The sequence below is a fragment of the Littorina saxatilis genome, linkage group LG4 (assembly GCF_037325665.1).
Source record: "Littorina saxatilis isolate snail1 linkage group LG4, US_GU_Lsax_2.0, whole genome shotgun sequence".
NCBI classification, from domain to species: domain Eukaryota; kingdom Metazoa; phylum Mollusca; class Gastropoda; order Littorinimorpha; family Littorinidae; genus Littorina; species Littorina saxatilis.
This window is the reverse complement of record NC_090248.1, coordinates 61,121,369-61,138,263: the sequence shown is the minus strand read 5'-3', so window position 1 is coordinate 61,138,263 and position 16,895 is coordinate 61,121,369. Positions and strand designations below refer to the sequence as shown.

The following is a 16,895-nucleotide window of genomic DNA, read 5'->3' as shown; positions in this document are numbered from 1 at the left end:
TTGAACGAGGACGCGGCTGACCGGCGAGTTCGTCAGATAAATTTTTAGGGAAGGCCTAATGAAGGCAGTATTAGTCTATTTTCCTGTCGAAAAATGATACCTCGTTGAATCATGATGTGGATATTTGCTTCCTTGCTTTGGCTTATCCGCAATCTGATTCTCGAGTTCATTTTTTTCATCTTGGTGGATGTTGTTGCCAAAACTCCTCTTCGGGAAGCAGCGTGAGTTGCACTTGCAGCTGTTTGTCCTCTGCAGTCTTCGTTTATTTATCGCTGTCATAGTTTTAAAAGTCAAAGGTATTAGAGAGTGGTAGGCTATACCTGAACGATGGTTAAAGTTCTTGTCATCTTGAGTAGGACTTACACTTAGATTTACAGTTACAACTTACACTTCACTGAAGTCTGAAGGAGGGGGTGGGGTTGTACGTACTGGGGATACACATAACAGGGGTACCGCATAACAGTACACAACATTCAACTTTCAAGGGTGTGGGAATGAATCAGTACATATTATGTGGTTGGGTAAGCACCAAAATCAAATGCGCGAAAGCAAGGTTCCAGTGTTAAATATGACAAAAAAGCTAAAAAATAAAAAGTAAACACAGCAAATTTTTCATGTCTTTCACTCTTTAGTCTTTGTATCTACAACAGTCAGAACTGTTCCCTATCTTGTCTAACGATGAGGTTATGGCATGCTGATTGGTGTCTAGGTGTTATTCCTCTCAAAAGCCATTAATGGCGGCTTTTGAGGCCGTTTTAAAGGGCAATGATACAAAAAACGGTACTTTTCAATTTTTATTAACTACTCAACGCATTGTCTTCTCTTCTTCTTCCGTATGTCGTCTTTTCTTCTCATTTTCTCTTTTGTTTAATAGGGGTTGCATGTACCAGGCATGGAAATTGTCCGCCAAATGTTTTTTTTGTTCCGCCGAAAAAGCAAAAGTGTCCGCCGAAAAAATAAAGGGGGGAGGCACACAAAAAAAGCACCGGTTACTTTTGCCTTTGCGCAAAAGCCCGCGAAAACTTTCCGTACTTTGTTCACGCACTGCTACCGCCCGCCTCAGTTACTTGAACTTTTATGTTTGAAAGTAAACCAGATTGCACAGATTGTGTTACAAGTTACATTTTCCTGTTTGTCTCAACAGATCAATTTTTTTAACAAATTTAAACCACATGTATATATTTTTTTTCTTCAAAAAAGCAAAAATTGGTACTAAAAACTCATGATTCTAAAAACAGAATTTAATGGCAAACTTGGAGCTCAGATGACACCAGATTGCACCATCTGGGTTCTTTGGAGAAAATTTTTCCGGGGGGGCATGCCCACGGACTCCCCTAGTAAGGCTAGGCGCTTCGTGCCGTTGACTTGACGCTTTGCGTCTTCAGTTATACATTTTCAGCCTTTTTTACAATTTTCAATTCCCATGCCTGATGTACCTCATAACTAGTTGGTTAATTGTACCACCAACTAAGGTTAAAAACAAAGAACCAGAAGACAAGGCAAGGAACTGAGGAAAGAGATTTGGGACTGGGAGTACTTGCATGCCAACCGATTCTACATTTTCAGAATTTGAGAATACTTTTGGCTGCTTTAAGTGTTTCACTTTTTACCTCTCTCTCTCTCTCTCTCTCTCTCTCTCTCTCTCTCTCTCTCTCTCTCTCTCTCTCTCTCTCTCTCTTGTGTGGGTGAATGTGTTGGTTTTAAACATACAGGTACTCCTTGTCCATGATGAAAGATTGTGTTTTTTTCATTTATAACAATAACAAAAATCACTAGATTGAAAGAAAGAAGGGTTAGACAAATGACAGGAAATTACACAGTTACCTCCCTTGACGGGAGAAAAATATGATTTCACCAATTAATTCATCAAGTAAAAAAACAAACGACTGTTAATTGACCGCTTCAAATTAACAACAAACTTATTTCAAATGGCTTTGTTCCATATGATTACTTGTAAAAGGACCCACTTTACTGAAACCCCCAGTACACAGTCCGCCTTCTACAAAGTATTATAGGACATCTGACCGAGACCTGACCATATGAATCGGACATTTTAGGCAGTTAATTGGTCTATGACGATGTCTGACGCCTAACGACATCCCTGAGGAAGCAAGCTGTTAAAAACAGGCATTGACAGAGCCAATGAAATTGAAAGAAGGATATGAACTTGTAAGAATAAGATCATTCACCTGTGAGGTAACTGAGAGCGATAACCTGACAATGACATCAGCACCCAATGTTGACACCTTCAAAAATCTTATTATGATGAATTAGAATAATATATTATATAAAATTTTTATTTTGTATAACAAATGTTTCCCCCCCAAAAAAAATAGTCTTACGGTATCCCGACCGACCCTATTTTTTCGCGCGACCCTAGACTTTTTTTGGGCATTAAGGAAAAATGTTTAAAACAATTTTTTTTAGAAAAAAATGGTTTTTTGGCAAAATAACTTAAAAATATGGATTTTGGGGGAAAAAAGAAGAAAAATAATCCCGACCTACCGACCCTATTTTTTTTTGCCTATGTTACCGTAAACAGACTATTTTGTTGTTGTTGGCCTAACAAGCAGTGACTTTGCTAATAACAATTAAGACCTCACAAACCACAAAAACAAATGTATAAATATACTCAAGATGTGACAAAAAGGATCGTTGCTATAGATTGAATAAGTTAATAAGTGAATCAGAATGGGTTGCAAGAGATATAAACGAAGACCCTTATTATATATTGGTTAATTTAGGTATTAATTGGCGAGGACAGATGTATGGATGTTGCTCATTGCGTAAGGGTACACCTATCTGTAGTGGATTTACTTATGTTTAGGATTTTACCTCAGTCATACCTTAGAGTTACAACCCCCAAAAACAACCCCAGTATAAAAGTTAGAACGTTTTCTTCATGTCTTTCTCTCTCATTTATATACAGAACTGCTTCCTTTTGTCTCCAGAAATGATTCGGAGAAGCGAACCATCTGGCTGTACGAGGCGGGAGTCCTGCTGGGAATATGTGCGGTGATCTACTGGGCGGACCACACGCCCTACTTGCTGTTGTTCCTCGCCGCGGCCACAGGGCTCTACACACAGCTGTGCGGCCGAATCAACGTGTGGGAGTGGTGGGCATCGGTGCGCACACGATGGGAGGAGTACCAGCAACACGAGGAGAGCATGCGCCAGGTGCAGGCCCACCTGGCACGACAGCAATCGGCAGCAGCAGCCGCCGTGCCCCAGACGTCGTTTGCTGGCACACCTGGGGGGACTCCGGGGCTGTACCCAGTGCTGACCCAGTCCGCCAACCCCGGCGTCCCTCACATGATGCCCACTCAGGGCTACCCACCCAACGTCACTCTCTTACCTGGGCGAGAAGTGCCCGGGGGCCCAGCAGCTAACGCAGGGGGGCCGGTGTTCAGAGTTTCCCATGGGGGGTTAATATGGTCCAGTATGTCCCAGTCCAACAACGCTACTTCCGGTGGCTACTACACGCAGCAGTCCGCTGTCGGCTCAGGCGCTGATAGCTTTGGACGACAGAACCCCGCAGCCTTTGTGGGCCAGCCTGTGTCGCAGGTGCACAATCCTGTCCCACTCCCAGACAAGAGTGGTGGAGATGGCTCGCCTTCAAGATGGTTTGGTGGAGATCTCAAGCGGAAACCACTTCGCCAGATAGACAGTCGCGTTTTGAGTCCTTCCTTAGCCATAGCCAGCAGTAGTGCCTCTGCCATCAAGAACAAGTTTATGAATGCACTGGGCTTTGGTGGCCCTGTGAAAAAGCCGCCAGGACTTCGAAACAAAGGTCAGAACCAATGTTTCATGAACGCTGTACTCCAGTGTCTCGCTCGCAGCCCTTACCTCGCGCAGTGCCTAGCAGTGGACGCTGCCAAAGAACTGGAGGGGACAGTGTCGGAGTCCCTGTTTCTCTCAACACTCTCAGAACTTCTCGACTTGGTAACCGCAGAGCCAGAAACCTTGGACTCCAATGTTCTGGACCCCACAGCATTTCGCCATGCAGCATCAGCATTGAACACAAACTTGGTTGCACCGTTGGGTCAGCCCCAGTCACAGCAGGATTCCGCAGAGTTTCTCATGTGGTTGCTAGACATGGTGCACAGCATTCTCAACAAGAACAGACAGGCACTTTCATGTTGTGAGTTGACACCGCTTGGGCATTTTTGAAATTTGAGAACAGAGTAAATTAGCCTCAGTAAAGAGAAGTTAGGTTAAGTTCTTATTTGGACATCTTATTTTTACAACTTTAGTGTTTTGGAGACTCTATTAATTTTATTAGTGTTGATACGGCCAAAAATAATAATAGGTTTGTTTTCGATGACATTGAGTTATTGACAAGGCCAACAAAATCAAGGTCAGTTATTTATTTAGTTTTTATTTTATAACTGAAGCTTTTTATTTGATTTACAATTACACTGACGCATGTGTCTTTTTATTGGCGAAAATAGTGCGAGCTGTGTCCCCCGAATGTCGGAGAAAAGTAACTTTACATATAAAGTCTGCATAATCGAGTTTTGTCAATGTCATTTTTGATTGAACATATTTCCAGGGGCAAAAATAAGTATAAAAACTATAACTTTTGAGGTCGGGAGGAGATAAAAGATCGGACTGGTAAATTGGAAACATTGAATTGTTGTTTTGGGCCTAATGCCTTGATTTCCCCAGATACTTGATCAGTTCCCTTCAGTGCTCTGGGGAATTAGTAGTAAATTGAAGTTAAAATTAGGATCAGTGGGGTTTAACAATAGTGATCCCTCACCAAAACCCACTTTGTAAAAACAGATAACATTAGTAATAATGACATAGCCTGTGTTCACTCAGACTCAGAGAGCACACAACTTGATTATGTCTTTCTTATACTGGAAACATCAGCTTTTATTGTGAATTTTATGTTCAACATTTCTCTTCACTTTGCAGGTGCCGACTCGGGGAATGGGGATGAGAGGTTTTCCAGTCCTCGTCTTGCCACGCTGCGCTTCATCTACGGAGACTTGACACCTGCCAAAGCAAAGGAGCTCAAAGACGTCTGCATGAGAGAGGTGCGTGTTTGGTAACAGTTGGCAGAATGGGAGTTCAATCAATATGAGGCTTATATCGCGCGTATTCCGTGGGTACAGTTCTAAGCGCAGGAATTTTTATTTTTTTATTTTTATTTTTTCCAATTTATATTGCGCACATATTCAAGGCGCAGGGATTTATTTATGCCGTGTGAGATGGAATTTTTTTACACAATACATCACGCATTCACATCAGCCAGCAGATCGCAGCCATTTCGGCGCATATCCTACTTTTCACGGCCTATTATTCCAAGTCACACGGGTATTTTGGTGGACATTTTTATCTATGCCTATACAATTTTGCCAGGAAAGACCCTTTTGTCAATCGTGGGATCTTTAACGTGCACACCCCAATGTAGTGTACACGAAGGGACCTCGATTTTTCGTCTCATCCGAAAGACTAGCACTTGAACCCACCACCTAGGTTAGGAAAGGGGGCAGAAAATTGCTAACGCCCTGACCCAGGGTCGAACTCGCAACCTCTCGCTTCCGAGCGCAAGTGCGTTACCACTCGGCCACCCAGTCCACAAAGCAGTTCAACGAGTCCATCGTGGACGCCTTGTTCATCGGCCCTGAGTTCAGTTTAAGCATTTGTTCATACTCATAGTCTGTTCATAGTTGCTTTTGTCTCTTAGTCTTTGTAACCTTCCTTCTGGAGTGAGCATGTCTTGCTCCATTTTAAGAGTAGTTCACTATCTTGTAGGGGCACGCATATTTGGTTTCTTGATTCACACGATCTTTTTGTCTTGGGCGCTGTGTGAAAACCAGTTGTCTCTGCATTCTCTGCTGCTTGTTTAGTAATTTGTTTTTAATACAAACAAACATACTTCTTAATGCAGAACTTGATTCTATTTCTAATGCATGTTCTGTTTTTATTCCAGATTGAGCTAGCCAATGGGCTGGAGAACGACTCCTACGCCGAGTCAATCCAGCGACTGTCTGACCTGGAGTGGCTGCTGCACAAGCAGTTCAACGAGTCCATCGTGGACGCCCTGTTCATCGGCCAGCTGGTGGAGGCCAACCTGTGCACGTCCAACAACCGCATCTCCGTCACCCTGCAGACGTTCAACGTTCTGCCCGTGCCCATGGCGGCCCCGCGCCCCGTGTCGGGCCTGGTGCTGCTGGAGGACTGCTTCACCGCCTTCTGTCACATCGAGCACCTGGTCAGCTCCGTCACCGCCAGGGACCACTTTGCCTGGGACGCCCAGCTCCTGCACCAAAACAAGGCCGGGGCTGCGACCGGCAGGATGGCCACACCGAAAGGTCAGACTGCCGGCAGGACTCGCAGTAGCTCAAGGTCGGCCTCTCAGTCCGCTGATTCCGCCCCCAAGTCTCCTCTCACTCGTGTTTCGTCAGCCGTGTCTCCCATCCCTGGGCAGCCAGACTTTGTCAACGATAGCGGCTTTTGTGACAACGTGTTCAAGACGTCAACGCCTATCCGCGATGCTGCTGGGAAGCTGGGTCCGTCGCCCAGTGACGTTCAGCGGCGGTGCTTACTGCGGCAGCTGCCCGAGTGCCTCATCATCCAGCTCATGCGCTTCCAGTACAGCGTGCAGCAGGGACGGCCTGCCAAGCTGCGCGCGCCTGTGAGTGTGCGTCTCAAGGGCCTTGACCTTGAAGCCCTGGTGTACGACACGGTGACACAACGCGAGGACCTGGCCGCCCCGGCTGGTGGAAGTTCCGCTCACTCTTACGATCTCTATGGGCTGTGTCTTCACCTGGGTGCCGACAGCACGCACCACGGCCACTACATCAGCTACTCCCTGGCCGCCGATGGCCGCTGGTATCGCTTTGACGATGAAACGGTCACCGAGGTCAACATGGAGTATGAACTGACAACCAAAGAAGTGCGTCAAAACGCGTACCTTCTCTTCTACAAAAGGGCAGCTAGCTAAAGAGTGTTCCAATGTGCTGAACCAAAACTTGGATATTTTCTTGTCGTTTGATGACGACAGATGATAGTTATTTTTAAAGTCCCAGCTGTGTGTTCATGTAGCTTTTAAGTTTTGTATTGCTGTGTGCAGCAGGAGTGTTGAGTGTTGCTGAAAGTAGTAAATACTTTCATCATGTGAACACATCAGATTTTTGCAATCTAGGGCGTCTGCGACAGGTTGATAGTCTAACTCCAGCATACTTGTTCTCCCGTTTTCAGGCAAAAGTTGTGGAATTTTCCCAGGCTTGATTGTGAAAAGTCAAAGATATGACACCAAAGATCAGTGGTGATTATCAATTGAAATGCTTCAAGTCCTCTCTTGGTGCTTTGTCTTCTCCCTTGGATCCTTACCAGCTATCCCTTTCAAAGATCAGTCCTCAGTAGTGTTGAGACCTTTCAGATGTGCAGAGGAGGAGGGTTTTGAGCATGTTGGGCTGACTTATGTGTTGTTTGGAAACACTGTTAGGGTTACGGATACAGTGAGCCCCCACCCCTTTTTATTACATGACTAAATATTTTAACATTGAGACAGGGAATCGAGACGAGGGTCGTGGTGTGTGTGTGTGTGTGTGTGTGTGTGTGTGTGTGTGTGTGTGTGTGTGTGTGTGTAGAGCGATTCAGAGTAAACTACTGGACAGATCTTCATGAAATTTGACATGAGAGTTCTTTGATGACGTCATATCCGGCTTTTTGTAAAAGTTGAGACGACACTGTCACACCCTCATTTTTTGATCAAATTGATTGAAATTTTGGCCAAGCAATCTTCGATGAAGGCCGGACTTTGGTATTGTATTTCAGCTTGGAGGCTTGAAAATTAATTGATGAATTTGCTCATTAAAGTTGTCATTAAAATTGATTTTTCGCAAACAGATTTAAAATTGATTGCATCGTATTCTTCATCACATTCTGAATCTAAAAATATATACATGCATATGGGTGAAAGTAGCCCGTCAATTGACTGAAATCCGTCAATCTGAAAATAAGTCTGACGGAAATTCCGTCAATCCGCAATTTGTTAAATTTTTTTTTTTTTTTAATTTTTAAAATTTTTTTTTTTAAACCAAACGAAACTACTTGCGGAACACGTTTTCGAACTGCTATAGTGAACCGGTTGCAGTTTGCCCGGAAACCGAAGCGCTTTTGCCCGTGCTCGCGGTAAACCCTGTAGGTGAGGTTTCTTTGCTTTCGGATTCGCTCTGCATCACGATAAAAAAAAAAGTTCTTATTGATGCTGGTCTAGCCAACAAATGGCGATGGGACTGGTTGGAGTTCATGAAACTAAAACTGTGTGTGATAAGTTTGGTGCTTGAAACTCAAGTGCTTTTCCTTGAGAACTTTGCACTATAAGAGATGCTACTGCTTAGTTGCTACTTTGTGCAGTGCTACGTCATGCTGTTTGCATGTGTGACATTCTGTTTCATCATTTCGTTCAATGCCTGTCTGGCAATGTAATATTTCGAACTTTTATTTCAGTTCTTCAGTTGTTCACTTTCTATTTCATGTAGTATGGCTGTTGTCAATGTTAATTGTTATCAATTGTGTCGTTGTGTTGGAAGATGCAAGTGTGAAAGGATACACAAGAAAAATGATTACTTTTGTGAATTGTTTTGATTTTGTTTACCCTTTTTACCATATCATTAGAATCTGAAGGTATTTTTTTGACCTGCATGATAGTGTATTTTTTTGCCAGGAAAGGCCACAACATCACAATGAATAATGCAAACATTCGTTTTCGGCCGGGGGGCGTTGCCCCCCTGGACCCCCTAACGGGGCCCTGCCCCGTACCCCGCCAGGGCCTGAGCGGCCCCTGGACCCCTGCCTCAAAAATTTTCAGTCAATTTGATTTTCCTAGGTTTCACCCATGCATGCACATATGTCATGTTTACTCTTAAAATGTGATTGCAATTAACGAAAATAGAATAATTAGTCTTACGATTAAAATTTAAGATATCGATTCAAAAATGATTTCATCTTATTCTTTATCATTTCCTGATTCCAAAAACATATAGATAGCTTGTATTCAAAACAAGCTCCGAAAGTTAACAACAATACAGAAAAGCGCGCTTTCCTGCTTAGCACAATACGCTACCGCGCTAAACTGGCTTGTCAATATCACTACGTTTTGCACGTGGAAGGTGAGCGATTTCCTTCACGCGGGGATTGACGGAGCGGCTGTACTCTCTTGGTGAAAAAATACAGTGTGTTCTGTGAGTTCGACAGCTTGACTAAATGTAGTAATTTCGCCTTACGCGACTTGTTTAAGACGTCACACAATCTGAGGAAATCAGGCCTTGCAAAGGAGGAGTTCTCATTAAAACAATGGAGGTCAATCAGGCCTAAAAAAAAAATAGGTGAGGTTACGGTAACCCGACCTACCCTATTTTTAGGGGCCGACCCTATAACTTTTTATTACGTTTGTCAAAAAAAGAAAAGAAAAAAAGAAAACGAGTGCAGAAAACGCAATGAAAGCGAAAGCGCCCGAGTCGCACACTTATGTCCCTGTCAAGTAGGTTTAATTTGTACACATTAGAAAAAAAAAAAGTAGAAAAAAAAAATGTGATTGCCTACCTTCCTACCCTATATTTTTTGGCTATGTTACCGTAACCACACCTATTTTTTTTTTTGGCCTTAACAGTGGTTAGATACAGAACATCTCAAAAAGCAAGGCCTTACAAGGGGGGAAGTCTTGAATTGCCATTAATAGAAATGATGATGTTCGAAAATAACTCTGTCAGGATTTGCAAGCGTTGTGGATGAGTTGCGCCCCTCTTTCGGGTGACAAACAGGAAACACGTGATCGACCAGTTAAAACCATGATCGCAGCAAAATAACTAACTGACACCAATGTGTATGAGGGCAGGGGGGAGAGGTTCCACTGAATAAGCTGTCACTGAGTTTTCTATATATATGTAACCATGTTTTTGCACAGGTGTTAAAAGTTAGGCAAAAAAAAAAATAGGTCTGTTTACGGTAACATAGGCCAAAAAAAGGTCGGTAGGTCGGGATTTTTTTTTTTTTTCTCCAAAAAACCCATATTTTTACGTTATTTTTTTAATTTTTTTATTCCCCCCCCCCCCCCCCCAAATGCCCCCCCCCAAAAAAAGTCTAGGGTCGCGCGAAAAAAATAGGGTCGGTCGGGTTACCATAAACAGACTTTTTTTTTTGGCCTTAGAATTGACATTCAATGATTCATGCAGAAAGAAAACTTCCTGGGATCTCTGCCTTAACCTTGCTTTACCCGCTGCTTGAGTTGCTACATGTCCAACTGTATTGCACTTAGGAGTGAGGTCTGGAATTAGATGCTTTGTTTAAACATGTGTGCATTCCTTCCTGTGTGAACGATCATGTCAGCCATCACAGGTCTGTCCAGTGATGGCGTTAATATTTTTTCAAACTGGTACACAAACTTTTATAATGAAAACTATCCAGAAAAAAAGGTAGGCTGGTCATTGGAACCAGTAAGAATCCATCTCAGAGTACTGGTTTTGTTGTTTTACTAGCAAAAAAAACGGTAGTTCTAAAAATCAACCGGTAGGTTATACCGGCAGCCAATTATTTTTCGATATTTTCTCATTTCAACCGGTAAAATAAATTACTGGTTAACGCCGATACTGGGTCTGTCAAGGCTTTTAGTTTGACAAGGAATGAGAGCACCCTTCCTCTTGCAATGAGAGCACCCTTCCTCTTGCACTTGTACACATACCCACACCCACCAGCCTGGTGCAATTCTGTGCAAAGTGGGAATTTTATGCTGAATGGATTCAACTGGTGTCGTGAAGCCTGTGCTGCGACTTCTGTCTTGTGTGTGGCGCACGTTATATGTCAAAGCAGCACCGCCCTGATATGGCCCTTCGTGGTCGGCTGGGCGTTAAGCAAACAAACAAACAAACAGATTCAACTGGTGTCGGGAGCTAAATTAATTCAACACAAAATTCCCACTGTGTGTAGAAAGCATTGAGGTTGTTGTATTTTGGTTTGTGTTGAGGATGAAAGGCGGTGTTATCCCATGTAGAGGCATGGACAGATGTGTGGTGCCAGACATGATGCCTTGCATGAGGAGGATGTAGTATGAGTACTGTTTGTGCCATATCTCTCTTTAACGTCAGCTGATTGGTGAAAATGTCAACATTTCTGGTTTGCTCATTCTAATGAGTTCATGTTGTCAAAACAGATCTTAATCATTATGATGAATACTTGTAGGCTGGCCTGGTGCTAGGACTGACTGGCTGCTGTGTAGTGTATACAAAATATACCACATAGACATTGTAAACAAGCACATTCATACTCAGTCATACTCATAGCCTTGGTTCTATACAGTATACGCAATAGAGCGTACAGATGATTGGAAAAGTGTGCTTTACTCTATAAGTCTTTCCCTTTTTGACTCACATGCGAAGCAAAAGTGAGTCTATGTACTCACCCGAGTCGTCCGTCCGTCCGGAAAACTTTAACGTTGGATATTTCTTGGACACTATTCAGTCTATCAGTACCAAATTTGGCAAGATGGTGTATGATGACAAGGCCCAAAAAAACATACATAGCATCTTTACCTTGCTTCAAGGTCAAGGTCGCAGGGGCCATAAATGTTGTCTAAAAAACAGCTATTTTTCACATTTTTCCCATTTTCTCTGAAGTTTTTGAGATTCAATACCTCACCTATATATGATATATAGGGCAAAGTAAGCCCCATCTTTTGATACCAGTTTGGTTTACCTTGCTTTAAGGTCAAGGTCACAGGAGCTCTTCAAAGTTGGATTGTATACATATTTTGAAGTGACCTTGACCCTGAACTATGGAAGATAACTGTTTCAAACTTAAAAATTATGTGGGGCACATGTTATGCTTTTATCATGAGACACATTTGGTCACATATGATCAAGGTCAAGGTCACTTTGACCCTTATGAAATGTGACCAAAATAAGGTAGTGAACCACTAAAAGTGACCATATCTCATGGTAGAAAGAGCCAATAAGCACCATTGTACTTCCTATGTCTTGAATTAACAGCTTTGTGTTGCATGACCTTGGATGACCTTGACCTTGGGTCAAGGTCACATGTATTTTGGTAGGAAAAATGTGTAAAGCAGTTCTTAGTGTATGATGTCATTGCTAGGTTTAGTTATTTGACCTTGACCCTGAAGGTCAAGGTCATGTAAAGGTCAAGCATGTGAGTCGTATGGGCTTTGCCCTTCTTGTTTAACAATTTTTTTACCTCTCCGCAGAATGCATAATACTGACTATACTACTTGAACGTACCAACCATTAACCTGAGGCTGATGGGTTAGGGGTTTGAATCAGTGAATTTGAATCGCCGGTCACATGATCCATTTTGCAAACTGGTACAACAAAAAAAAGTCTGTTTACGGTATCCCGACCGACCGACCCTATTTTTTCGCGCGACCCTAGACTTTCTTTTGGCATTTGGTAAAGAAGAAAAAAAGAGAAAAAATCCCGACCTACCGACCCTATTTTTTTTGCCTATGTTACCGTAAACAGACTATTTTTTGTTGTTGGCCTTATGATGTACAGCTTTCACAACGCTTAGCTGCTATGAGACTTCTGGCCACACAGATTTATGACAGTAACTTGTGCTAAAAACTATGACATTAAGCAGCAGTTAACATCTGTAGTAAACTATTTCAAACAAATCAGTGTGTGGCTCTGTTTTTGAAGTGCTTGATTCAAAGAGCTCCCCATTTCTTGAGGTCAATTAGGATCTTGTCCCTTGCTGCATGTGATTGTAGATGTTGTATGATGTGTGGTGTGAAAACAACCATGACAGATTCAATTTCATGAAAATTACAATGGATGAAATGAGCAGAACCTGACAACAAAAGCCCCTCAACCTGTAGAACTTCAGGCTTGTTACGTCATTAAACTCCCCCCGCGGGTTAGGTGGAAAAATTTACCCGATGCTCCCCAGCATGTCGTACCAAATTTACACGAGTTGTTTTTTTAAATATTGAACTGCGAGCGAAAGCGAGCTGTTCACTATTTGAAAAAGCAACGAGTGTAAATCTGGTACGACACAGCAAGCCATGTAGTATTCTGTTTATCCTACATACTGTACTTGCGTGTATTTTACTGAAAATGTCCTGCAGTCGAGGCTAAATTGAAGACGCTTGATTTGGAACCTCGATCTCTTCTAAAGCCTCCTGCAATCTATTACACGTCAAAGCAAAGAAACGTCACTCTGAAAGTGTGGCGTGACGTGTTAGTTCTAAAGATTCATCGAGGGTAATTAGCGAGCGCAAGTTTTGTTTCTATAATGACGTTTGTCTCGGTGACTTTGGCATCATAAACAGTGGAAAAACAGGTCCCTGCCAGACTTGCTTGACATGACCTCATTTACATGATATACACACGTGTGATTTGAACGATTATTATCTCACGGGTGTCTCTCCCACGTATGTAGGATAAATTGTACTACGTTGCAAGCCCCTGGAGCAAATTTTTGATTAGTGCTTTTGTGAACAAGAAACAATTGACAAGTGGCTCTATCCCATCTCCCCTCTTTCCCCGCCGCGATATAACCTTTGTGGTTGAAAACGACATTAAACACCAAATAAAGAAAGAATTCAATTTCATGAAAATTACAATGGATGAAATGAGCAGAACCTGACAACAAAAGCCCCTCAACCTGTAGAACTTCAGGCTTGTTACGTCATTAAAGCACTTGTGTCAAGTAGACTGATACTGCTGAGCATGACTCAAGCAATGAAGCAAGTAAGAGGACACACACACAAACAACCACTCACTTATTTTCAGGGCTTTAATACCATGTAAGCATCGCCATATAACTGGCATTGACGCCCCCTGCGGGTTAGGGGGAAGAATTTACCCGATGCTCCCCAGCATGTCGTAAGAGGCGACTAACGGATTCTGTTTCTCCTTTTACCCTTGTTAAGTGTTTCTTGTATAGAATATAGTCAATTTTTGTAAAGATTTTAGTCAAGCAGTATGTAAGAAATGTTAAGTCCTTTGTACTGGAAACTTGCATTCTCCCAGTAAGGTCATACATTGTACTACGTTGCAAGCCCCTGGAGCAAATTTTTGATAAGTGCTTTTGTGAACAAGAAACAATTGACAAGTGGCTCTATCCCATCTCCCCCCTTTCCCCGTCGCGATATAACCTTCGTGGTTGAAAACGACGTTAAACACCAAAGAAAGAAGGAAAGAACTGGCATTGACTGAAAGAATAGATCTAAATTGTGAATAAACTTAACTTTGTTTTGCTTTGAATAATGTACAATACAATACAATAACTTTATTAATCTCTAAAAGAGAAATTAATGTATTGTATTTATAGTTTATACTCTTAGGATTCTTGTTATTATTATCATGGCAGCATATTATTATACTGTAAATTCAGCATTCTATTTTTCATTTCAGGGTAATTGTTTTCCTACTTACCCCCCGCGGGTTACGGGGAAGAATTTACCTGATGCTCCCCAGCATGTCGTAAGAGGCGACTAACGGATTCTGTTTCTCCTTTTACCCTTGTTAAGTGTTTCTTGTATAGAATATAGTCAATGTTTGTAAAGATTTTTGTCAAGCAGTATGTAAGAAATGTTAAGTCCTTTGTACTGGAAACTTGCATTCTCCCAGTAAGGTAATACATTGTACTACGTTGCAAGCCCCTGGAGCAAATTTTTGATTAGTGCTTTTGTGAACAAGAAACAATTGACAAGTGGCTCTATCCCATCTCCCCCCTTTCCCCGTCGCGATATAACCTTCGTGGTTCAAAACGACGTTAAACACCAAATAAAGAAAATGTTTTCCTACTTTGTTTCTGTTTTGTGCATCTTCCCTATTCTGTGCAAGTTTCTTCTTACAATGTGTGTATACTATGAATTATTCCTTTTCTTTTGCAAGTGTTTCTGTTATTCAATATCTGCAATTTGATGTACATACTTAGAAACAAATTAGATGGGAAAGATGAGCAGCTATACTATCAAGTAATATAATATCCACAGTTAAGTCAGATGACTTTTGATTGTATTGTCTGGGTTGTGAAGCAACTTTCTACTCCGAACAGTCGGATGTTTTGCTTTGATCAGTTTTTGTGATTATGTGCCTCTGATTTAGTTCTGCAAGTTCACATCCAAAACACTAACAGCTGTGAAAAAACTATGAAGTGTGTAGGCTGACTTCCAGATCACTGCTAGTGGTACTCGTTAATCACTCAAGATGGGCAACTCGTTAACGTAAGCACTCAAGATAGGCAACTCGTTAACTTAATCACTCAAGATAGGCAACTCGTTAACTTAATCACTCAAGATAGGCAACTCGTTAACTTAATCACTCAAGATGGGCAACTTAATCACTCAAGATGGGCAACTTAATCACTCAAGATGGGCAGCATGTTTTCAGTAGTGCTCCTCATAATCATATGTGTCTAGGCATTAAAGAATGACAGTCTATAATTGATTGCCTTGCTACATTGCTCTGTAAGCCAACAATGGAATTAATGTCAACAATGTATTGCCATTGCTTATGTTCACACAAACTTTGGCTGTCTTGATGGCAACTTGGTGCATGAACCACATGTATGATTGGAGGTAGGGTCTGCAGTGTTGTTTGATGAAGGGAGGAGGGTGGTGGGTACTGGTGATTTCAGTTTACATGTAGCAGTGCAGCATTGTTATTTGGCATGTGATTGTGACAGCTAAATTAAATTTAAGGAATCTCCCATCCTCGAACATGTATGTGAAATGTGAATCTGAAAACTCCAGGTTTTGCCTGAAAGAGTACAAGCAGTTAATTTTCATTTTCATAACTTTATTGTCCCATCGCTGGGAAATTTGGTTCGCTTCCTCCCAGTGGAAATGTAGCAGCAACAGAGTCGCGCTACCCATAGGATCACAAGTCCAGTGCTCTACCACCCCCCGCGGGTTAGGGGGAAGAATTTACTCGATGCTCCCCAGCATGTCTTAAGAGGCGACTAACGGATTCTGTTTCTCCTTTTACCCTTGTTAAATGTTTCTTGTATAGAATATAGTCAATGTTTGTAAAGATTTTAGTCAAGCAGTATGTAAGGAATGTTAAGTCCTTTGTATTGGAAACTTGCATTCTCCCAGTAAGGTAATATATTGTACTACGTTGCAAGCCCCTGGAGCAAATTTTTGATTAGTGCTTTTGTGAACAAGAAACAATTGACAAGTGGCTCTATTCCCTCTCTCCGTCGCGATATAACCTTCGTGATTGAAAACGACGTTAAACACCAAATAAAGAAAGAAAGTGCTCTACCATTTCCAATGGAAATAAGCTCAACAGACTGGTTTAGATTCATTTTCTTCCTTGGTGAACAAATTCATAATGAATAATTATATCGGAAGACAATTGTATACAGCTGTAGCATCTGAATGATGTAGATAGTGTTAAATAATGTTTGTTACTATACATATAAATGAATAAATTCAGCTTGGAATGTTTGTAAATTGAGATATTATTGTTGTATGATGAATGGATGAAATTGAGTGTGTGAAGTGCAGAATTATGACCGTGATAATCGTTTTTGATACACACACACAACACACACACACACACACACACACATGCACACACACACATATGCTTATATAAAGACACATTATATTATACATGAACACATTTGCATACAAACATTCAAGATGGATGCAAGTCTTGGAATAAAGCAAAGAAAAACAAGAAGTGTGACACTACAGATTATCGAAGATAACAGGAAAAGAAGAATAAATCAAGCACACATTTTTCATTAAACCAGTGTTCCAATACAACTACTGCTTGAGTAAATTATGATTCATGCATAAATTCTTGAATCTAACGATAAATTTATTTTCTATAAATGAAATCAAGCCGATTCCCTTTCCAAAGATGTCATCATTTATCGTGTTACTGTTGACAACTGTGAAACAGAGTACC

General features: G+C 41.7%; 1 protein-coding gene across 1 annotated transcript; it reads left to right on the top strand.

Moving 5' to 3' along the window:
- Positions 1–10,046, top strand: LOC138965268 (ubiquitin carboxyl-terminal hydrolase 20-like). Its single transcript, XM_070337387.1, has 4 exons — positions 1–221; positions 2,952–4,141; positions 4,921–5,042; positions 5,942–10,046. Exons 1-4 carry the CDS (start codon positions 112–114, stop codon positions 6,953–6,955), a joined length of 2,436 nt encoding a protein of 811 aa, XP_070193488.1. The 5' UTR covers positions 1–111; the 3' UTR covers positions 6,956–10,046.
- Positions 10,047–16,895: the final 6,849 nt, after the last annotated feature.

Excerpts from the sequence above, each read along its gene's own strand:
- LOC138965268 (XM_070337387.1), top strand. The coding sequence starts at position 112 with ATGATGTGGATATTTGCTTCCTTGCTTTGGCTTATCCGCAATCTGATT. Across the intron at positions 222-2,951 it reads ACTCCTCTTCGGGAAGCAGC|AAATGATTCGGAGAAGCGAA; the intron begins GTGAGTTGCACT and ends TTTTGTCTCCAG. Across the intron at positions 4,142-4,920 it reads CAGACAGGCACTTTCATGTT|GTGCCGACTCGGGGAATGGG; the intron begins GTGAGTTGACAC and ends TTCACTTTGCAG.